At 39.3% G+C, this 24,489-nt stretch overlaps 1 protein-coding gene across 2 annotated transcripts; it reads left to right on the top strand.

The window, feature by feature from the left end:
• The first annotated feature begins 486 nt into the window (after nt 1–486).
• LOC124858149 (protein NLRC3-like) lies at nt 487–23,460 on the top strand. 2 transcript variants are annotated; one of them, XM_047350038.1, is made up of 7 exons: nt 487–682; nt 5,119–5,207; nt 6,241–8,032; nt 9,958–10,140; nt 15,258–15,431; nt 21,923–22,093; nt 23,112–23,460. In XM_047350038.1, exons 1-7 carry the CDS (start codon nt 555–557, stop codon nt 23,122–23,124), a joined length of 2,550 nt encoding a protein of 849 aa, XP_047205994.1. In that variant the 5' UTR covers nt 487–554; the 3' UTR covers nt 23,125–23,460. The 2 variants fall into 2 exon arrangements, with proteins under 2 accessions (XP_047205994.1, XP_047205993.1); XM_047350037.1 differs by lacking the exons at nt 9,958–10,140; nt 15,258–15,431; nt 21,923–22,093; nt 23,112–23,460 and adding an exon at nt 8,218–8,504.
• The last annotated feature ends 1,029 nt before the right edge of the window (nt 23,461–24,489 follow it).

Genomic DNA, 24,489 nt, shown 5'->3' with positions numbered 1-24,489 from the left:
CTATACAGAAGGTTTTAAGCTCAGTCTTAAAAGTAGACAGAGTCTCTGCCTCATTGACTAAATCTGACTCAGCAGGAGGACTGGAGACCATCTTTCTCTAAAGGAGATCTGGACCTGGATGGTTTCAGAACCGCTGCTTTAACTGAAGGTTCTCCAACATGGAGCAAGCTGCTGTGTTCAGAACCAACACATCACTACTTCATAGGAAATGTTCACTCCTTCATTCACTACATCTGACCTCAGTCTGGATTATTCTACATACCAGGAACATGATTCCAGTTTAGACTCTAAAAGGTTTCAAACACAGTTTTAGATCTAATTTTCTCCAGAACTTCTCCAGATGGTTCTGATCACCTAGCAGACATCAGAAAGTGCATGAAGTAGTGAAGGAGTGAACAATTCAACCCCAGATGTTACCTGCTGAGATCAGGTTCCTCTGATCCTCTAAACACATGATGGGAATCAGCTTTCTGCTTTACAGGACCTTTACTGGACCTGAATCACTGGAACTGACGGGTTCTGGTTTCTCTCTCAGCCTGACTGAAGTCCAGAAGATGGATGGTTGGAATCTAAAGGAGGGTAAAGCAGAACCTCCAGGATCCAGCTGTCCGTCCAAGAGGAGTGACCGGTCCAAAGGACAACCTCCAGACATGAGTAAAGAACCTGGACCTTCAGAACCAAAGTAAGAACCCAGTTTCTAACTGATTCATGTGACTCTATAGAGATAAAATACATAGAATATTAACTGGTTGATCTTCAGCATATAAATAAAAAGTAAATAAATTTTCATTTAAAGTTAAAGTTGAATAAACATGAAGTCTGTTAGTCAGTAAATCAGTGAAGTTTGAATGAAGACCTGAAAGAATCAATGATGGAGGAAAATGTTGCATAAAAACAAGAACAACCAAGACTGTGAGGAGCAACGAGGTTCAGAGATCGTCTCTCTGACCCACTGTAAGAGTGAACCACAGGAGGTTCTATACTGGGAACACTGGGTCCAGTTTATATACTGGGAACACTGGGTCCAGTTTATATACTGGGAACACTGGGTCCAGTTTATATACTGGGAACACTGGGTCCAGTTTATATACTGGGAACACTGGGTCCAGTTTAAATACTGGGAACACTGGGTCCAGTTTATATACTGGGAACACTGGGTCCAGTTTATATACTGGGAACACTGGGTCCAGTTTAAATACTGGGAACACTGGGTCCAGTTTATATACTGGGAACACTGGGTCCAGTTTATATACTGGGAACACTGGGTCCAGTTTATATACTGGGAACACTGGGTCCAGTTTATATACTGGGAACACTGGGTCCAGTTTATATACTGGGAACACTGGGTCCAGTTTATATACTGGGAACACTGGGTCCAGTTTATATACTGGGAACACCAAGTCTCAACTCAAAGCAAGAAGGTCAACAGGTAAAAGCAGCACTAGAGGACTCGGGTCATCAGACTTGTTCTAATGTTCTGTTTCTGGGTTCTAGGCCACATCAGCTCCTCATACAAGATGAACAGCTGTAGTTTTGATATCAGGAACAGATTCTCTGCTCTCCACCTTCTCAGACTAGATGTGATCAATGTGACAGTGGACAGTACATTCTGGTACTTTGTAGTATTAGTAGTGGATACTATAGAAGTACTTTGTAGAAGAATTCATATAAATATGATCTCATCAGCTACATAAACTGTAACATGATGCTGTTGTCCTGCAGGTGTTGGTTTGGGACATTAGAACCCAGTAGAACCCAGTCATTAAGATAATGTTCAGTTTGATCCAACAGATCAGTCTGAATGTTTCACTCTGGAACTTTAAACCTTCTTCTTCTCTGTGTTCAGATCTTCTTCTGTGGTTTTTATTACAGTTTCTCACTGATTGATGTGATCTGAAGAACAACATGTTTGTGTTTCAGAAATCAGAACCACAGATGGAGACCAGAACCTATAGGATCCAGCTGTCTGTCCATGAAGAGTGATGACTCCAAAGATACACCTCCAGACTTCAGTAAAGAACCTGGACCTTCAGAACCAGAGTAAGAACCCAGTTTCTAACTGATGGATGTGACTCTGCAGAGACCAACCAGAGTTTAAACTTTGATTTCTGGTTAAAACTGATGCAGGGAAACAAAAACATGATTTTTAATAACTTTAGTTCTTTGTTTGGTTCTGACCTAAACTGGACTTTGAGAGAACAGAACCAACTGTGTGGGAGTGGGAACAATAACAAACTGTTATGTTGTGACATTTCACTTCCTGCTCTCTCCATCACATTCAACCAATCACAGCGCTCATTTCACAGACATCAACCAGCTGCAGACAGAAGGTCAAAGGTCAGATTGGAGACTAAAGTCTGATAAAACTCTGATATTTTGCTCATAACAAGTCCTACAATCTGCAAAAGGATCAGATATTACATCCCATAAAACATCATAATGTCAGAGACAGACTGAGAGGCTGAATTCACTAAATAAACTTCAACTTTCATCAACATTAATCATCCACCATGAATTAGAACTAAGAAAGAAAACTGCACTGATTTACCAATAAATGTTTGCTATGAACCCAGTTCAGAAAGACATTAATGCTGTTTAGATGTTTATTTATTTAATGCAAGTCGTCATGGCAACGTTCAGAATCAGCTTTATTGTCAACTTTGTGTACACAACAAACAAGGAATATGACTTGGCTACACTTTGCTCTCATGAATCATTTTTATATATAAATGAATCATAAAAACAGTCCAGGTATGTGAGGTTTTGTCTCTGAGACTCTGACTTTCAAATGTTCATCAGAGCAACAGCCTGAGGAAAGAAACTGTCTGTGGCATTCAGCAACATGATCACATATCTCATGTTTTCTAATCATCATGGAGCCCTAAAATCTATGCAGTTCATATTTTATTAACAAACACTTAACCCCCAATGTAACACATGAATAACACATTTATATTCATAGCTGCCTATGATGATTTAGACCTTTTGATAACCTTTATGGTCCTCGGTTCTGAACTCAAACCTGTTCAGTAAATTCATCAGTAAATCCAGATAGTTTGACATATGAAAACATGAAGGTCCTTAAAAACTTGATAACTTTTTTTGTCCACTAATATTAGACTGTAGAGAGCAGTTATTTAAATAGTCTAAACCAGAGGTGGGCAACTTAAATGATGGAAGGGGCCACAGTTTGTCAGGGCCGCTACCAGAGGGCCGCACACTTAAACCAGATATAATAAAAGTGTCATTTTAAATATGTTGAAGTATAACTACGTATGTTTATTAAACCAACATACAGCGCAGTAACTTAACATATTTCATGTTCAGATGCATGTATAACTGTTGGACTCTTTTTAATAAATACGAACACAAAACGTTTGAAGCAAACAGAAAGTAAACGCTCTCTGTGATTTCTTTTATTTTAGTTCAAAATCATGAAAATAAAACCTACAAATCACCATCCACCTCCAGGAGGACAGAAAGCTGCAGAACAGCAGACAAACATTAACTGCAAGAACTGATTTTCATTTTTACTCTGAACTTTAAAGATTTGAACATTTTCCCAGTAGATCTACCTCACCAGTATCAGTAGTTGTCCTACTGGTTCTGATGTCATGAGAAACTGGTGGCTTTGCCTGCTGGTTTACTATTTACTGGATATTAATGTCAATCTTTGTGCATCCAATCAGCATCAGATGAAACAGTCAGTCATCTCTGAGCCTGTTTCTCTCTTTAGACTTGATGTGTTTCATTGGTGAAAAACGTCTCTCACAAACATACTGGTTGTTGAGGGCAAACATGGAGGACTGGAAAACTGGACTGTGGAAGCAGACTCCAGAGGGAAAATCTCTTCTCTTTGCTGGAAAACATGGATCTGACTGCAGGTTGCACAGTTGCAGCTCTGAAGGTTGTTCACCACCAGCAGCAGAGATATGATCCATGAAGAGCTTCATCTGTGGCTGTATTGCTGAGAGATAAAGTCTCTAGGAGACTGAACACAAAGGTTTCCTTGTTTCTGTGAACAGAAACCTGAAACATCCAGTTTTCTCTTTCCTCCTTTTAGCCATGGCTCAACGTGTCTTCCTCACTGGTAGAGAAGAACGCCGAGACTGCGTCTCCATCTAGTGGCCAACTGTGTCATTACAACCAAGTCAGTTTATTCAGAGACATTTTTATACTTTTTAATCATTTTCAAACATTTATCTAAGAACCACTTCGAGTGACGTTGCGGGCCATATACGACCCGCCGACCACCAGTTGGTCTAAACTATTTGACCTTTAACATCTTGACCCAATCAGAAAAGATGGAGAAAAAAATCAACTTTCAACATCATTTTAGGTTCTATTTAGATAAACCGGATGGGCTGAACAGAACCTGATTTTTAATGGTTTTAGTAACAAATAAACCCAGAAACAAGAGAGACGAGCAGAACAAGATGGAAACCAGAACAAAGTGCATAAAAGGAACCAGAACACCTGAATAAAACAGGAACTGGGTCCATAAAGATGGACTGTAACTAAAGACTAAAACTGCAAACAATTTATCAGAACAATAAAACTACAGAGTGACACAAAACCAAAGTCCAAAGCATCATCATGACATCAGATTCAGTTGATCCAACTTTATACGACAAATAAAAGACCAGAACTTCAATGAACTTGTTGTTAGAACTTCTAACAGGTCCAAATAATGTTCTGTCACAGTAAACAGATCTTTATAAAGTTCTGAGATTAATGCAAACTGAGGCTGAGTCTTGTTTACTGGTGTTAAACCATTAAAGAAGGATCCAACTTTCTACTCTGGAATCTAGATTTGAGTCAGTTTTTGGTCTCTTTAAGCCTCTGATGGAAGAAGTTTTCTACTCTGACAGAATAATGATTATTGTTCCTGAAGATGTTTCAAATGAACAAATACAACAAAAGAAGATCAGTCATGATAGCAAATATAATCCAATGAAATACTTCAAACCAGACATCATCAATGTTCTGAGGTTCTGTTATGACCCAGCTTCTGGTCCTTTGTTTGTGGTGGAGCTTCATGAACATCTTCAGCTTCAGTAGGACAGCCCCACCCTGGTGTTAGTGAACTATTTCAGTGATGAAGACATGTCTTTACAGATGGAGGAAGAGTAGCAGCCCCTACTGTGGAGAAAGACCCAGAACAGGAGCTGGACTGCTGACAGCCAATCAGAGCAGCTGTTCACCAGGTAAGACTAAACATCTCCAATCAGATCTTCCTTCTATCTTCTCTGATGAACCAGTTCCATGTCTTTAGTTATTTAGAAATTCCAGTTTTCAACGTCTTTCTGTGATCAATTATTTCAACTAAATCTCTGTATTTCCAGCTGGTGTAAATGTAACGTCTGTGTTCGACCCAACAACCTATTGGGTTTGAAGTGGTTCTGTTTTCAGAACCTTTGTGCTAAATGCATTAAAACTGAACATCTCCTTAAAGCTGGTGATCATTTTGATGCATGAAAACAAAAAGGTGGAAAAATCAACCTGCTGCTCTGCTGCTTTCACAAAAAGAGGAAGGAAAGTCTGAGAGACAGAAACCTTTATTTACTCTGACAATATATCACATATTACAGTATATATATATCTGTTTATACAACATGTAATCATTCTAACAATCTGTTGTTTATTCTAAAGGTCCAAATCAGTCCCATGTCATTTCCAACCTGGAATTATTCTTTAAAAGCATCAAATTCAGTCTTTGAGTGAGAAATGCCATTTTAAATGTGAACACTACCTGATACAATGAGATGTTTCTCCTGCAGATTAGAGCGTTTCCTCTAGATTTCCTTCATTAAGGCTGAAAATGCTGGGAGAAAACATGTTTCTTCCTCTCTGCCTCTTCTGGAGCTGCTGTGTTTGTGACAGAAGGTCAGATAGAAATAGTAAAATGAGGACAATGGTGACATGATGCAAAGAGTTGATGTTGCTGAAAGCTGCTGCATTTAATGGGCTTGTTTCTGTCAGCATTTATTCATCTGATCTGCTTTATGAATCAGATGCTGACAGTGAACAGATACTGGCCACCAAACAGAGGCAGACATATGCTGTCTTCCAGTTTAACAAGGTTCTGGTTCTGAGGATGGATCGTATTGTTTAGCATCACATAATGTGAAGTTAGAGACCTTCTAATGATGACAGCTACTAATGTTACAGATGGTTCTGTTCCAACTTCATCACTAAATCATGTTTTTTACCTCAGTTGTCTTTTCTTCTTTGTTTCAGCAGATGTTGGTCTGCAGGAGGTTCTAGAGGAACATAAGATCAGTCTGAGGAGGAGATGTGAATGTGTGACTGAAGGAAGTGATGAAACAGGAAGTAGAACCCTCCTCAACAGGATCTACACTGATCTCTACATCACAGAGGGACAGAGTGAAGAGGTTAATACCCAACATGAGGTGGAGCAGCTGGAGACAGCTTCCAAGATCCAGAACCTCCATGAGTCTCCAATCAGGTGCCACGACATCTTTAAACCCTTACCTGACCAGCATGGAGCCATCAGAGTGGTTCTGACCAACGGCGTCGCTGGTGTTGGAAAAACCTTCTCAGTGCAGAAGTTCACTCTGGACTGGGCAGAGGGCTTGGAGAACCAAGATGTCAGTCTGGTGGTTCTGCTTTCATTCAGGGAGCTGAACTTGATCAGAGAGGAGCAGCACAGTCTTCTCACGCTGCTCCATGTTTTCCATCCAACACTCCAGAAGCTCCCAGCAGAGAAGCTGGCTGTCTGTAAACTTCTCTTCATCTTTGATGGTCTGGATGAAAGCAGACTTTCTCTGGACTTCAACGACAGTCGGCTTGTTTCTGATGTCACCCAGAAGTCATCAGTCAACGTTCTGCTGACAAACCTCATCAAGGGGAACCTGCTGCCCTCGGCTCTCGTCTGGATAACTTCCAGACCTGCAGCGGCCAATCAGATCCCTCCTTCATGTGTTGCCAGGGTAACAGAAGTACGAGGCTTCACTGATGCTCAGAAGGAGGAGTACTTCAGGAGGAGGTTCAGTGATGAAGAGCTGTCCAGCAGAATCATCTCCCACATCAAGACCTCCAGGAGCCTCCACATCATGTGTGGAATCCCAGTCTTCTGCTGGATCACTGCTACAGTTCTGGAGAACATGTTGACCACAGAGCAGAGAGGAGAGCTGCCCAAGACCATGACTGACATGTACTCACACTTCCTGCTGGTCCAGACAAGGAGGAAGAAGAACAAGTACCATGAAGGACATGAGAGGAGTCCACAGGAGCTGACGAAAGCTGACAGGGAAGTTCTTCTAAAGCTGGGGAGGCTGGCATTTGAACATCTGGAGAAAGGAAACATCATGTTCTACCAAGAAGACCTGGAGCAGTGTGGTCTAGATGTCCCAGAGGCCTCGGTGTTTTCAGGAGTTTGTACAGAGATCTTCAAAAGAGAGAGTGTGATCTTCCAGAAACCAGTTTACTGCTTTGTTCATCTGAGCATCCAGGAGTTTCTGGCTGCAGTCTACATGTTCTACTGTTTCACCAACAGGAACACAGAGGTGATAGAGAACTTCCTGGGAGCAGACTACAGTAAAACATCTCTGGAGGGCTTCATGAAGAGAATCATGGAGAAGTCCCTCAGCAGTAAAAATGGTCACCTGGACCTGTTTGTCCGCTTCCTTCATGGCCTCTCTGTGGAGTCCAACCAGAGACTCTTAGGAGGTCTGCTGGGTCAGACAGAGAACTGTCCAGAAACCATCCAGAGAATCATCAACAACCTGAAGAAGATGAACACTGATTATATCTCTCCAGACAGAAGCATCAACATATTCCACTGTCTGATGGAGATGAAGGACCTCTCAATTTATCAGGAGATCCAACAGTTCCTGAAATCAGAGAACAGATCAGAGAAGAAGCTCTCAGAGATCCAGTGTTCAGCTCTGGCCTACATGCTTCAGATGTCAGAGGAGGTTCTGGATGAGTTGGACCTGGAGAAGTACAACACAACAGAGAATGGACGACTGAGACTGATTCCAGCTGTGAGGAACTGCAGAAAGGCTCGGTGAGTCCAGATGTCTTCATTATTCAAGTTGGTTCTGGATGTTTTTTGACCTTTAACTACAAGCATTTTTATCACGCTGTCCTTTGCAGGATGTTCATGATTTCTATGCAACCTTCTTCTCTAATCCATTCATCCTCATCTTATCTCTACTCATCTTGTCTCCTCATATTTCTTCATCCTGCCAGTTTCTAATCCATCTGCTCCATCCTGTTTTTCTCCTGGACATCTTCATCTAAGGTAGCCCCAGTGGATCATCTCATTGGGACTAAGGGAGATGATGTTGAAAACTATCACAGGTTTGACATCAATAACTTTGGCCTAGTTAAAGGAGGGAACAAGGCTTCTCCCTCTGCTGATCTCACTGCTCAGGAGCTTTCACATCTCCAATGTTGATCATGTCTGTAGGGCTGTGGAGAGACGAGAACTTATGAGATCATAATTAGCAGGATTATGAATAAAAGTGTTACGTTGATATTTTTGTTCAATGTATTTATCAATGTACTGTGTCCCAGAATAATTTATAGGTCAGAGTTTGGTCACTGAACAAGCAAAACAATAAAACATGGAAGAAAATAGAAACAATAAAGTGAATGAATTGATAAATAAATAAAATCTGAAAAATATAAGATATAAACATAAAATATGAAGAAAACAAGAGTTTTCATAAGAAGATCCTAATAAAGCCTGAACCTTGACTACATAAATTATGACAATAGGAGCAATTTAAAAACCTTGACCTAAAACAACAGTTTAGTCTGGAATACCGACAGTGAGAGATTAATTACTCATCAAATATATTTGAGGCTCATTTGTGTTTAACAAAAATAACTTTACTAAAATATTTGTGTTTTTAATCATCCTTTATTCGTATAGCACTATTACACACAATAAGTGACCAAAGTGCTTTACAGGTAAATAGGATAAAAGATTAAAGCAATAAAAATCAATATCACAGGATAAATAAAAGAATAAAAGCACAACAATAAAATTTACCATAAAAACAAAAACACCGTCCTAATACTCAAACTCCCCATTATTAAAGGCCAATGAAAATACGTTAGGCCACGCCCATTTTTCCACCGTCTCTAAAACTAGGTAAAACGCTTTAATGTTTTACACTGAACTTTGGGTCAGACTGTGTTTGCTCTGGTTTACAACTGGTTTGCTCTCCCTGATTGGAGATAGTTATAAAATCTCAGTCGACAGGTTAACAAACCCTCCTGTAACTGTAGCTTCTGAACTCCACTCTACCAGGTCCTGCAATGAATTTGTTAACTTCTTTACTGAAAAAACCCAGAAGATCAGAGAGGCAGTCAGAACATCCACATCAACTCCAGGACCAAAGTTGTTTCCAACTAGAACTGATTTTGACTAAATTTCCCATTTTCACCAAATAAACTACAAAAACGTCGTACAGCAACTAAGATCTTCTTCCTGATGTCTCCATTTTTTACCCACAGCTTTCCTTCAGAAAGCTTTGTCTGTAATAACATCTGATTTAATTCAGGAGCGTAAACCAGCAAACAGGGAGGTCTGCTAACAGGCAGCCAAGATGGCTGCTGCTAAAACCTTCAGTGTTGATCTGTGAACATGAAGCCTGAGCCTCAGATTCTCTGTTTGTCTCCATCACTGAGGTTAAATGGAGCTTTGAACAAAACCAGGTCTGCAGTAGAACCATGACCCAAACCATGACTCCAACCAGAACCAGGATTAAACCAGACCATGAACTGAACCATGACTCCAACCAGAACCAGGATTAAACCAGACCATGAACTGCAGAGGTTCTGTGTGTCAAACAGGATAATGATGTGAAGAGCAGATGTTCATCAGATGATGACATCACTGTTTAGTCATCATGTTTTAGTCTGTTTATCACAGATTGTCTGATTTGATTAGAACTGACTTTATTTTTTCTCTAATCACAGACTTGTTGGCTGTAAACTCTCAGAGGCTGAATGTGAAGTTGTGGCCTCAGCTCTGGAGTCCAACCCCCACCTGACTGAACTGGACATCAGTGGGATCTATGGAGGAAGAACATTTGGAGAATCTGGACTGAAGCATCTGTTGGTGATACTGAAGAGTTCAATCTGTAAACTGAAGATCCTGAAGTTAGTTTTCTCTATTTATCCAAGTAAAATCATTCACTGATACTTTAATACTTATTTTAATAAATAATTGATTCTAATATATTTTATTTAAAAACAACCTGCTGTCCAAATGTTAGATTATAATTTGTAGAAGTTTTTATTTTGTAAAAAAGATTATTATATTATTTCAGTCTCTAAGAATATTTAACTTTATTTTACAGTTGTTCCCACTTTAAATAGTTTTGAACTGATGTACAAAAATGAGAAAAATAAGTCAAATGATGTTAATTAATAGAAATGTTAAAGTTTGTTTTAGGAAAGATTCAGACGATAAGAAAAGATAAGATTGTTTTATTCCTCGTTTTTGTTTCGCATCGTTGCCAAGAATGAAGTTTTGTTCCTCCAGAGTCCAGAGTCATACCAGAACCACATACAGAACCACAAACATGTTAATAATAACAGGGTTCTCTCCTTTCAGCATAGCGGCCCGCTGTGCTGAAAATTGTCACCGTTAAGCTGAAATTACCCTCATGTTTTATGAGCGTATCGACCGCCTGACTTACATCTGGGCTCCCTCTCCATGTGGTTCTTATGTCGACTATTGCGCTGAGCCTGTCCCCGTTTCTTTTCAACCTTTGACCCTGTGCGACCGCTAAAAGTAAAGCTTTCTAAAATCATGTCAGCTTTAAAGGGTGGCTGTAAACGGTGTCATAAATCGGGTGACAGTCACTCCACTAATGGCTAGGAGCAAAATGACGGGCCTGCAGCCAGTTCCAGCACTGCATCAGTCCTACACAAGGACGTCATTTCTGAAGTTGGAGGGCTTAACAAACAGGAAATGGAGGTCTGGCATCGATCCAGCATGGAAAGAAGCTTTCCATTGGCTGGAAATAACCACCGATGAGGCTGGTAGGCCTTCATATTGGGTTATCTGCGCTCACTTTAGAACCTCTGATTTTTACTTTTGTGCTAGCCGTGCTATTTGTGCTATTTTAGCTATTTGTGATATTTTAGCATTTTATAATTTACATTGTTGTGAAAAAATGTAAATTACAAAAGCTTACAAAGAAGTAAAATAAATTGTTTCTCCTCAGCGCACTGATTAAGAATAATAAATGCCTAAACTATAAAAATAAATTAAAACCTGATGGTACCACCATCTCAGCTTTGTCCTGAAGCTGCTGTTCTGTTGGACCGGGTCAGAGAGAACCCGTCCTCTTCAACCTGACAGCTGTCAGAGTCGGTTGGAGCCACGTCTCTGTGAGAACAATGATGCTTCATCAGGGAGCTCATAAGAACCTTTAGTTCAAAGTTTCTCCATCTTGGTTCTGACCCGATATTATCAGTGGTGAAGGAGGCCCGTGTCCTCGCTGCAGCAAACGTTATCTGGTCCTCCCCTTCAGCCTCTCCTCTGACCCTGGTGTCCATCCTCTGTTAGGATGACTGAATGTCACCAGGTAGATGGACGGCCTTTAAACAATCAGTCACAACGTCTGGTTGTTGGTGATAGGCTGAGTGGTTGTCATGGCAACATGCAGTTATCTAGAAGCAGCTGTAACAGGAGAAGCTCCAACCAAGCCGCCCTCAGTACCATTACTGGGTTAAGTTCTGGAGAACTTGATGATGGTCAGAAGGCAGAACTGCAGGTTCTAGACCAAGAACACAGAGAAAGTTCTCCAAGTATTTACTCTCCCCACAGAAACCCTGAAGGAGGTTTAGAACAAAGCTCTAAGAACCTGGGTCACCAGCAGAACAGCGCCACCTGGTGGCTCCACAGTGTTATAGGCGTCTCTCAGATACATGAGACAAAACGGAGATAAACCAACCATCACTTTGTTTCTGATAGATATGAAACTATTTTACAGCCATTATGTCAGTCACACAAATAAAGATGTTAAAACTCAAATTAATGAATCATATTAGGAAATAATTACCTTGTTTGGCTGTTAATAGCTATTAATAAGAACCCAAGGGCATTTATTAATTAAAATGAGTTATTTCTGATTATCACATTTTGATAATAAATACAAACAATTTCTCTTTAAATGTCTCCAGAATTTATTAACACAAAGGAAATCAGCAAAAACCTGTGTGTGTGTGTGTGTGTGTGTGTGTGTTAGCAAGGTTGTGCTAGCTAAGAGACAAGATGTGTGTTTGATATACCAGGACCCAGAAACTGGGTTTTAAAACAACCAGTAACTCAAACACAATAATGTAGAATAAGCAGCAGGCGGTCTCTGGACCCAGTGGTACCGTTCAGCAAGAACTCAGGAAGTTTAAGCAACAAAACAAATTAAAACTGAATAAACAATATTTATATTATTATAAAGGTCAATCTAAAAAATTAGAATATTGTGTAAAAGTTCAATAGTTTTTGTCCCTCATTTCATTTAAGTGAAACTTATATATTATATAGATTCATCACACATAGAATGAAATATTTTAAGCCGTTTATTTCTTATAATTATGATGATTATGGCTTAGAAAAAAATAAACCCCTAAACTCTGTGTCTTAAGTTAGAATATTACAAAGTGTTTTATGGAGGTTAAAACCAGTAGAGACATTCAGAGGTGTGAAAAAGTTTGTCCTTCATGATTTCTTTTTTTATGTTTATCACACTTAAATGTTTCAGATCATCAAACAAATATAAATATCAGACAAACTAAACACAAAATATAGTTTCTAAATAAAGGTGTTTATTATTAAGGGGGAAAAATCCAAACCTTCGAGGCCTTGTTGAGAAAAGTAAGTACCCCCTAAAGCTAATAACTGGTTGTTCCACCCTTAGCAGCAACAACTGTAGTCAAGTAAAACACAGTAATGATAATTATTGAATAAATGATATTAATATAGCAATAGGTTCAACTATAGGAGCACAGCAGTGTGTTTGAATGAGACACAGAGACAGGAACGTGAATTTAATGAACAAGCCGACTTTAATGAACCCAACGATAGATTAGATGACATAGTTTTATGATACAACACAATTAATACATCAAACTATCAGTGTGAAGAGTTGGCCAAGTTTTCAGATTTAGTTCTTAATATTGGAAACCTTCTATAGTTCTACACCCTTCTAGAAAAGTCCAGGTCCAGGTGGAGGAATCCACCTCAAGAACAATCCAGCAAACAAAAACAACCTGACCTGTCAACAGACAGGCCCAGAGGAACGATACAAATATTAATTACGCTGTTCTACCTGGAATCCACAACTTAGGTTTATGTTGACACCATATTTGGAATCAGTTTCTGATTAAAATACTGGAATTAACAAAAATAGAACATTTCTCTGGTACAAACTCTGCATTAGTGTAAAATATTAAAAACACTTTTTTTAAATTGCAAAATAAAAACTTTCCAAGACAATTTGAAAACATTACAATTTATTCAACACCTCAATAAAGTTATTTCATAAGCAACAATGACTAATAAACAATTCTGACAATTATTTAAGAATAAAGTCCAACAAATAATGAGAAACTAAGTAAAATGTTTGGGGCATGTTGACCGATCTAAGTGCAACACGCTGGAAGACAACAGTATGGTGTCTCTCAGTCAGAACCTGTGGGGTTCTGAACAACAGAACAGGTCCTGTTTTTACCCTTTAATCACAGTAATATGAAGTTTTACACTAAATCAAATAAATTTATATTGTACATTAAGTATTAAATGACTGTTGAAAGCAGAAGGAGATGAACTCAGTAAAACTATAGAGAACGAGAGCTAACAAGAGCTGCAATTTAGCTCCATGCGTTTCTCTTTTTCTTATCAAGTCATGAGTCAACCTTAAACTTCTAACACATCATTAATTGCATATGTTGAATATATCCAGTGAATTATTGTGTTATTCTGTTGGTAAAGATTAAACAGAACAATAGTTTATAACTGGACCTTATCTGATTTAACTTTATTTTAAATTTCATCTTGATTTTCTGCTACTTCACACTCATGCATTGATTTGGTCTCTGCCACGCTAACTCTCGCTATTCTGCAGCAGCAACAGTGTTGCTTTTCTTCTTAATTATGTGTTGATATTCTCCATATGCCGTCATTAATATTTCTAATTCCATTGGCTGGAAATACACACTTCTAGGCTTCCTATTTCCTCCCGTTGCCTCATTAAATCATGTCATCTGCCTTCCATTGATGAGGGCTTTTTATTTACTAGCGCTGGTGCTAAACTCTGGTTGAATTCAACTAAGGGTTGAGTAAAACAATTGTTACGACTTGTTCTGAAACTGAAAACCCTGTTTATCACAGAGCAGAGTAGGTCTACTCAGAGCTTCTTAACCTCGCTTTCTGAAACAAGCCTTGATGTGAGAGTTGTGTTGACACTAAACTGCAGACAAATGGCTGATATTATACTGATCCACACTGAAGATCAGTTCATATTTCTGTGAATAATTTGATAGAATTCAGCTGAAAAACAAACTTCATATCTTCTATTCTAGTGAATATTTTCCTGAGTTTGTCCCTGGACTTTGAGCCAGTGTTTAATTGTGTCCCTCTGTGTAACTGAGTTGGACCCCCTGATCTAAGGTCAGAACAGGTCAGCATTCGGATCCAGTGTGTATAAATCCCCCTCATGTGAAGCAGGTCAGAGGGGATTCAACCCAATTTAGAAAAGTGAATTTAAGCTCCTGGAATCTGTCTGACAGTAACAAATATATAATCACTGATTGATGCTTCAACACTTTTAGAAGCTCTGGAATGATTTTACTGACTAAAATACTCAAACACAACATGTCTCAGTACCAGGTTCTGGTTCTGTGTGTTTCAGCTCTTCAAGTCAGTTTTCCATGAAATATTCTCCATGACATCATGTTTTTATGGCTGTGGAATAATTCAAATAGTTGAATTTATCTGCATTAATCTACATTTGTTCATATTTCCTCCAAAATTCCTCCTGACTTGTTTGTTTTCTGTGAAACTTGAATAATTTGGCTGCAGAACCTGAGTTTGTATTGATGGAGCTGCTGGTGGAACTGACAGAGTTTAAGAGCTGAAGTCAGCAGGTCTTTATTGAAGCAGCAGCATGTTGTCATTAATATTAATGAGAGTTCTTTAACTGGTTCTATTGGACTGTTTTAACCTGCATCCTGTTGGCTTCAGCTCACATGTTTCATTCTTTATTCAGATTGGAGCGCTGCAGATTGTCAGAGATCAGCTGTGCTTCTCTGGGCTCAGCTCTGAAGTCCAACCCGTCCCATCTGACAGAACTGGACCTGGGCTACAACAAACTAGGAGATTCTGGAGTGAAGGAGCTCTGTGGTTTTCTACAGACTCCTCTCTGCAAACTACAGATATTGAAGTAAGACACCATGTTTTAGTTTAGTTCTGATATTTCTGATGTGAAAGTTGTGTTGACACTAAACTGCAGACATATGGCTGATATTATACTGATCCACACTGAGGATCTTCATGGTAAAGTCTGGTTTCTTCTCCACTGGTATGGTCTAGTTAAAGTTTCTTTCTTTTTCAAACTTCCTCTCATGATTTATTAAATAATGAGCAGAAAACATGAAACAATGAGTTGAATTTCAGTGTGGGGTTGCAGCTATTATCCAGAACTTCCCAGAATCCAGTGGATTTAGAGCTGATAATGCAGGAAATTCCCACTCCCATTCCCAGCAACATTATTTAGTATGTTAGTAGCTGTTGGGATTATGAATCTGAGATTATTTAATATTTAATATTAATATTTTAATATTTTATTAAATGATATTTCGGTCTGTTAAGGGTTGTCCTGTGAATACCAGCCCAGTAAGGTGATGGTATTAGGACAAAATAGAAAGGTGTGAGACGAGCTCTGACATTATTGAACAGTATAAACTCTGCACATATATGGAATAAATTCACACAATTTCTTAAAATACAAGAATTTATTAACAAAAATAAGTCAACTCAAAGTCAAACATATTTCAATCAACAAACTCTTTACTTTGCTAAAACAATCCAACTAAACTACCAAGCAGAATTAAAGAATAATGAAGACTAATGGACTATGTACAATATAAACAAGTTGATCAAAGATGATTGAAAATTATGACCAAAAGGAGTGATGCAACATTACCATGCAATGTTTATGTTTGAGAACCAAGGATTATCTTGAAGAATCTGGAAGGGAAGTTAAGTTAGGCTTGGAACTAACTTAGAAAATAATCAGCAAACATTTAGACAACCATTCACAATGCAAGATCAGATTAAATATTATTTTAATAAAATAATGTTTTAAATAATGATCTGCTGAATAAAACCAACCTTCTGGATGACTAATTCTCAACGGTGTTTAATTAACTGCCTTTATTTATTAAAATAATATTTAAAGAAATATTATTAAGGGAATATTTTGGAAAGAGCCAAATCTTTCTGGAGAAATGAGGCTTAATGGTGTTTACTTAGTTATCAAATTTAGTAAATAATGTTAGGGATAAATTATTTACTGGATTGAAAACTAAACCTTTCTGGGTAAATATTAGCAGCTAGCACGTGTCCTTAGCTGTTAGCAGTTAAAGCTAACAAAAGAGGCTGATAGCTTAGCACCAGAATCAAACACATACCTTTGAAAATACCGTCAATAAAAAGGTTAAAATGCATAAGCGCGGACGGCGCGTTATGATCAATGTTCTGTTTAAAATAACCCTTTAAATAAAGTTTGTCTTAACTTTAAAAACATACAAAGAACATAACCTGAACACGTGTGCTGCAGATAGCCTGCTAGCACCAAGATAGCAGAGTTCAACACAAACAAAACCAAACTTCATAAAATGAAAAATGTTTAGATCAATTCAATCTAAATCACTTCTATGTTATTCTGCCCAAACACTTAACCTCATAAACTGTGGTGAGGAACGTTGTCCAAGGCGGAGAAATTTGAAGAAACGACCAGTCTTTAAACGGTTAGCTACAGCTAACCTCCGTAGCTGTGGATGAAAGACGACCCGTTCTGTCCACCAACCACACTGCACGTTACCGTTACCATGGTGATGGGGTCTCTGCTGTCTTCCTTTCAGACTGGGAGACGCTCCGCTCGGATTCATAGAGACCGCGTCTCTGTAGGGAACATCTCTGGGACAGTTTGCTTCTGCAGGCCTCAGAGAGAAAGTAAGCAATTCTTACACCTTAATTTTCCCGTTCATGAATGAAAATACCGGATACACAGACAGTATTTCATCCGTACTTATCTTTGCATATGATCGATGATAGCATGGTTTCCTTGGATCCAGTTGAAGAGTTTATGTCTGTTTGCCAGCAAAGAGACATCAGCGCGCTGCCTCTCCAATTCTGGTCCCGCAAGGAGGAACAGTGGAAGAGATCGTCTTGTTGGAGAGGGGCTGCTCTTATTCAGACAGTGGCATCATGGGAAGTCTGCTGCTACCCCTCTTTCCTCAGTTGCTGGAAGTCAGTTAAATGCAATTTATTTTGAAAGTTCCAGAAAAGTTTGTACCGGAGTTTAATGTTGAAATCCATGTCTGTGGTTCCAACATAGCTGTATGTTTGGGTTTTCATCCAGAGAATATTTCCGTTGTTTTAATGACCTGTGGTCAAATGATTTTATTAGAAATAAGAAGAAAAACTGCTGATAAAGAGGAAGATAGAAGACATAAAAATACTGATGGTTCATTTATTTGAATGTTTTTAATCTCTTTAAACCTTCATCAGATCAGTTTTTCTACATTTTCTCCAGGATGACTTTAAAACAGTTCAGTTCATATTTCTGTGAATAATTTGATAGAATTCAGCTGAAAAACAAAGTTCATATCTTCTATTCTAGTAAATATTTTCCTGAGTTTGTCCCTGGACTTGGAGCCAGTGTTTAATTGTGTCCCTCTGTGTAACTGAGTTGGACCCCCTGATCTAAGGTCAGAACAGGACAGCATTTGGACCCCCAGTGTGTATAAATCCCCCTCATGTGAAGCAGGTCAGAGGGGATTCAACCCAATCTAGAAAAGTGAATTTCAGCTCCTGGAATTTGTCTGACAGTAACAAATATATAATCACTGATTGATGCTTCAACACTTTTAGAAGCTCTGGAATGATTTTACTGACTAAAATACTCAAACACAACATGTCTCAGTACCAGGTTCTGGTTCTGTGTGTTTCAGCTCTTCAAGTCAGTTTTCCATGAAATATTCTCCATGACATCATGTTTTTATGGCTGTGAAATAATTCAAATAGTTGAATTTATCTGCATTAATCTACAGGTCCTTCTCCAAATATTAGCATATTGTGATAAAGTTTATTATTTTCCATAATGTCATGATGAAAATTTAACATTCATGTATTTTAGATTCATTGCACACTAACTGAAATATTTCAGGTCTTTTATTGTCTTAATATGGATGATTTTGGCATACAGCTCATGAAAACCCAAAATTCCTATCTCACAAAATTAGCATATTTCATCCGACCAATAAAAGAAAAGTGTTTTTAATACAAAAAACGTCAACCTTCAAATAATCATGTACAGTTATGCACTCAATACTTGGTCAGGAATCCTTTGGCAGAAATGACTGCTTCAATGCGGCGTGGCATGGAGGCAATCAGCCTGTGGCACTGCTGAGGTCTTATGGAGGCCCAGGATGCTTCGATAGCAGCCTTTAGCTCATCCAGAGTGTTGGGTCTTGAGTCTCTCAACGTTCTCTTCACAATATCCCACAGATTCTCTATGGGGTTCAGGTCAGGAGAGTTGGCAGGCCAATTGAGCACAGTGATACCATGGTCAGTAAACCATTTACCAGTGGTTTTGGCACTGTGAGCAGGTGCCAGGTCATGCTGAAAAATGAAATCTTCATCTCCATAAAGCTTTTCAGCAGATGGAAGCATGAAGTGCTCCAAAATCTCCTGATAGCTAGCTGCATTGACCCTGCCCTTGATAAAACACAGTGGACCAACACCAGCAGCTGACACGGCACCCCAGACCATCACTGACTGTGGGTACTTGACACTGGACTTCTGGCATTTTGGCATTTCCTTCTCCCCAGTCTTCCTCCAGACTCTGGCACCTTGATTTCCGAATGACATGCAGAATTTGCTTTCATCCGAAAAAAGTACTTTGGACCACTGAGCAACAGTCCAGTGCTGCTTCTCTGTAGCCCAGGTCAGGCGCTTCTGCCGCTGTTTCTGGTTCAAAAGTGGCTTGACCTGGGGAATGCGGCACCTGTAGCCCATTTCCTGCACACGCCTGTGCACGGTGGCTCTGGATGTTTCTACTCCAGACTCAGTCCACTGCTTCTGCAGGTCCCCCAAGGTCTGGAATCGGCCCTTCTCCACAATCTTCCTCAGGGTCCGGTCACCTCTTCTTGTTGTGCAGCGTTTTCTGCCACACTTTTTCCTTCCCACAGACTTCCCACTGAGGTGCCTTGATACAGCACTCTGGGAACAGCCTATTCGTTCAGAAATGTCTTTCTGTGTCTTACCCTCTTGCTTGAGGGTGTCAATAGTGGCCTTCTGGACAGCAGTCAGGTCGGCAGTCTTACCCATGATTGGGGTTTTGAGTGATGAACCAGGCTGGGAGTTTTAAAGGCCTCAGGAATCTTTTGCAGGTGTTTAGAGTTAACTCGTTGATTCAGATGATTAGGTTCATAGCTCGTTTAGAGACCCTTTTAATGATATGCTAATTTTGTGAGATAGGAATTTTGGGTTTTCATGAGCTGTATGCCAAAATCATCCGTATTAAGACAATAAAAGACCTGAAATATTTCAGTTAGTGTGCAATGAATCTAAAATATATGAATGTTACATTTTCATCATGACATTATGGAAAATAATGAACTTTATCACAATATGCTAATATTTTGAGAAGGACCTGTACATTTGTTCATATTTCCTCCAAAATTCCTCCTGACTTGTTTGTTTTCTGTGAAACTTGAATAATTTGGCTGCAGAACCTGAGTTTGTATTGATGGAGCTGCTGGTGGAGCTGACAGAGTTTAAGAGCTGAAGTCAGCAGGTCTTTATTGAAGCAGCAGCATGTTGTCATTAATATTAATGAGAGTTCTTTAACTGGTTCTGTTGGACTGTTTTAACCTGCATCCTGTTGGCTTCAGCTCACATGTTTTATTCTTTATTCAGATTGGAGGGCTGCAGTTTGTCAGAGATCAGCTGTGCTTCTCTGGTCTCAGCTCTGAAGTCCAACCCGTCCCATCTGACAGAACTGGACCTGGGCTGGAACAAAGACCTGAAAGATGCTGGAGTGAAGGATCTCTGTGGTTTTCTACAATCTTCTCTCTGCAAACTACAGATATTGCAGTAAGACACCATGTTTTAGTTTAGTTCTGATATTTCTGATGTGAAAGTTGTGTTGACACTAAACTGCAGACATATGGCTGATATTATACTGATCCACACTGAGGATCTTCATGGTAAAGTCTGGTTTCTTCTCCACTGGTTTGGTCTAGTTAAAGTTTCTTTCTTTTTCAAACTTCCTCCCATGATTTATTAAATAATGAGCAGAAAACATGAAACAATGAGTTGAATTTCAGTGTGGGGTTGCAGCTATTATCCAGAACTTCCCAGAATCCAGTGTATTTAGAGCTGATAATGCAGGAAATTCCCACTCCCATTCCCAGCAGCATTATTTAATAATATTCAGCCAACATAGACAACGGTGAGGAACGCAGGAAGAATCCCAGAAACTCTCTAAGACTTCAGTCCTGGAGAGGACACTTGGTGCTCCCGTTCTCCTCCTCTGTACGAGGCTACGAGCTCCCGGTGCTGCTGTTGCATCTCTCAGTAACATCTACAGAGAGGGTGGATGATCTGGACTGGAAGGTGGAGGCATTGTTAGGCTTTAGTGTCCCTGCCCATCATCTCCAATGTTAGTAGCTGTATGTTTGTGTTTTCATCCAGAGAATATTTCCCTTGTTTTAATGGCCTGTGGTCAAATGGTTTTATTAGAAATAAGAAGAAAAACTGCTGATAAAAGAGGAAGATAGAAGACATGAAAAATACTGATGGTTCATTTATTTTAATGTTTTTAATCTCTTTAAACCTTCATCAGATCAGTTTTTCTACATTTTCTTCATGATGACTTTAAAACAGTTCAGTTCATATTTCTGTGAATAATTTGATAGAATTCAGCTGAAAAACAAAGTTCATATCTTCTATTCTAGTGAATATTTTCCTGAGTTTGTCCCTGGACTTTGAGCCAGTGTTTAATTGTGTTCCTCTGTGTAACTGAGTTGGACCCCCTGATCTAAGGTCAGAACAGGACAGCATTCGGACCCCCAGTGTGTATAAATCCCCCTCATGTGAAGCAGGTCAGAGGGGATTCAACTCAATCTAGAAAAGTGAATTTCAGCTCCTGGAATCTGTCTGACAGTAACAAATATATAATCACTGATTGATGCTTCAACACTTTTAGAAGCTCTGGAATGATTTTACTGACTAAAATACTCAAACACAACATGTCTCAGTACCAGGTTCTGGTTCTGTGTGTTTCAGCTCTTCAAGTCAGTTTTCCATGAAATATTCTCCATGACATCATGTTTTTATGGATGTGAAATAATTCAAATAGTTGAATTTATCTGCATTAATCTACATTTGTTCATATTTCCTCCAAAATTCCTCCTGACTTGTTTGTTTTCTGTGAAACTTGAATAATTTGGCTGCAGAACCTGAGTTTGTATTGATGGAGCTGCTGGTGGAGCTGACAGAGTTTAAGAGCTGAAGTCAGCAGGTCTTTATTGAAGCAGCAGCATGTTGTCATTAATATTAATGAGAGCTCTTTAACTGGTTCTGTTGGACTGTTTTAACCTGCATCCTGTTGGCTTCAGCTCACATGTTTTATTCTTTATTCAGATTGAAGGGCTGCAGTTTGTCAGAGATCAGCTGTGCTTCTCTGGTCTCAGCTCTGAAGTCCAACCCGTCCCATCTGACATACTTGGACCTGGGCTTCAACAACCTTAAGGAGTCAGATGTCCAGCAGCTGGAGGATCTTGTAAAGAGTCCTGACTACAAACTGAATCATGTGTAAGTAGATGTTTGATGTGAGTCCAGCTGCTGTCAGCAGTATTGTTCTGAACCCAGTTAGGATCACAGCAAAGATCCAGTGTTTCCAGAAAAGTTGCAGCTTCTCAATGGGAGGAGAATGGTGACAGGCTTCCTGATTGGACACAGAGACAACAATCAGCCAATCAGATGAGCCAGAAGCTTGTTGTGTTCCTGTGTTTGTGTTGATGTGAAGATGACTGTTGCTGTTGTGTTCATGTCTACAGGAAATAAAGCTGGATTCCAGCTGACAGCTTCCAACATGTATAGAGACAGTGGTCCTCATTCATCAGACTGTGGTAACATCAGATCTGATCTCAGACTGTTTGTTCTCTCATTTCAACAGGAAACAACTGATCAGGTTCATCTTTGTCACAGCTCTGAGATCAGTCTGACTGCAGCCTGGAAACCACTGGCTCTTATTTCACAAACCATCATTACATTTAGTGACCATGTGGTCTTTATACAGAGTAGAAGCTCTGCTGAAGTCCACTCATCACATCTGGACATGTGTCCTTCTGTCATTAGCTTCATCCAGATGTGTTCAGGGACAGCCTCCATGTTTGTTTGTCAGCTGATGTTTCAGAAACAGATGAGATGTTCATCAACAACCAGAGTTTGTGTGTTTAAATGGAGCAGCAGTTGACATGTAGCAGCAGTAAATCATCACTACAGTGTTGGTGCAGAAATGAAGCCTTCATGACTCTCAGCAGTTGGTTTCCACTGTGGACTGGAGTGAAACCTGCAGAGGAAACAGACTTGATGCTAAAAGTGTGTGCAGGTGTGTGAGCTTGGAGCTCAGTGTGTTCACTCCAACACGTTAACATGAGAGCTGAAAGGAAGCTGGCTACGCTCCACAGCTGCTCCACAGCTGCTCTGAACAGGACTGAAGTCCCTGCTGCTCTTTATACTGGATGTGCTGCATCACTGACTGACAGCTGATGGAGAGAGGCTGGAAACACTCATTGATCTCCTCTGTTGCTCCTTCTTCTCTCTGCAGGTCATGGAGGTGATGATCTTTGTTCAGGAGAGAAGCTGAGCTGTGTCCTGATGATCCACAGAGGTTGAAGCTGCAGCAGTTTGAGTTTAAAGAGACTCTGACTGGATCCTGATGATGAACTCTGAGTTTAGAGATTTTTATCCTGTTTATTTTCTAATGTCTGTCATTTAGTGTCTGATATTGTTTGTCTCTCTGGACCAATGAAGATGAAATTAAAACTAAGCTGCATTTAGTGGCTCCATGTAGTTTTGATCTGGATTTGATTAAACTGTAAAGTTGATCTTTTTTCTCACTGATTCATTTTCAGCCTGAAACCAAGAAACATGAAATAAAGCTCAATTCAGACGTTTTCGGGCTGCATGTTTTCTTCATTGTGATGCCGTTTTTACATCTTTTTATTAGATTTTAGATGTTTGATGCTAATGTTTCAGCAGCTCTTGTCATTTTATCTGTTGCTGCAAACATCTCAGAGAGTAAATTATGGTTTCTTCAATCGGAGGATGAAGCTTTTCTTGATGATTTTAAATCAGATATTTTTTATTTCCTTCTTTCTGACGGTAAAATATAAACTTAGTAAAGATAAAGTTTCTTCTTCTCCAGCATCTCCTTTGGTGAGCATTGGAAACACTTTCTGTAGCAGCTCAGAAACTTTCAGATCATGTTTGGAGGATTTTCTCTGTTCTTGCTGCAGAACGGTTCTGGTTCTGTTGGATCTGTGGCTCATTGTGCAGTTCAGCTCTGCTGAGGTCAGAACATAGATTTTAATCATGTTCAGGGTCTGTGGAGGTAAAACCTTCACCCTGCAGCTCCTCATGAAGTCCACTGTGGATGTTGAAGAAGGAAAAGAGATTTTCTGTTTTCATCATAAATTCAAACATGAATCTTTAACGTTTTTCATGTTTCTTGTTCTGACATTTCAGACGTACCAGAACTAGAAGCTGCTCTACAGAACCTGGATTCTTAGATCTTCCCCCTGTTACATAAATAACTTTAGAACATGAGAAAGACGACATCTGGCATCCGAGCAGACAGGCAGAAAAATAGAAAATCATTTTTAGATGTGTTGAGTTTTAAAGTTAAAGTTGTGGTTAAAATGAGGAGTTATTAAAATGATTCATACATCAAACATGGATTTAGATTTAGTAAAAACTGAATTTAAACCAGAAGTTTAACAAGTTATCTGGATTCTTTTGTTCAGTTTCTACCTTTAAAACATTGATTTGAATCAAACATCAGCAGGTCGTGTCTCACTTGATTCCCAATAAAAATCCATGAGAGGAACTGAAAAGCTGGACTGTCAGTGAGGTTCAGTCAGAGCAGCTTTAGAGACCATGAATCTGATGGAAATGTGGGAATCTTAGAGGAATATTTATCTTTC

Source organism: Girardinichthys multiradiatus, chromosome 21 (assembly GCF_021462225.1).
Source record: "Girardinichthys multiradiatus isolate DD_20200921_A chromosome 21, DD_fGirMul_XY1, whole genome shotgun sequence".
NCBI lineage: Eukaryota > Metazoa > Chordata > Actinopteri > Cyprinodontiformes > Goodeidae > Girardinichthys > Girardinichthys multiradiatus.
Note: the sequence above shows the minus strand (reverse complement) of the source record. Positions and strands in the feature narration are given on the sequence as shown.

Excerpts from the sequence above, each read along its gene's own strand:
- LOC124858149 (XM_047350038.1), top strand. The coding sequence starts at position 555 with ATGGATGGTTGGAATCTAAAGGAGGGTAAAGCAGAACCTCCAGGATCC. Across the intron at positions 683-5,118 it reads CCTGGACCTTCAGAACCAAA|ATGGAGGAAGAGTAGCAGCC; the intron begins GTAAGAACCCAG and ends ATGTCTTTACAG. Across the intron at positions 8,033-9,957 it reads AGGAACTGCAGAAAGGCTCG|ACTTGTTGGCTGTAAACTCT; the intron begins GTGAGTCCAGAT and ends CTCTAATCACAG.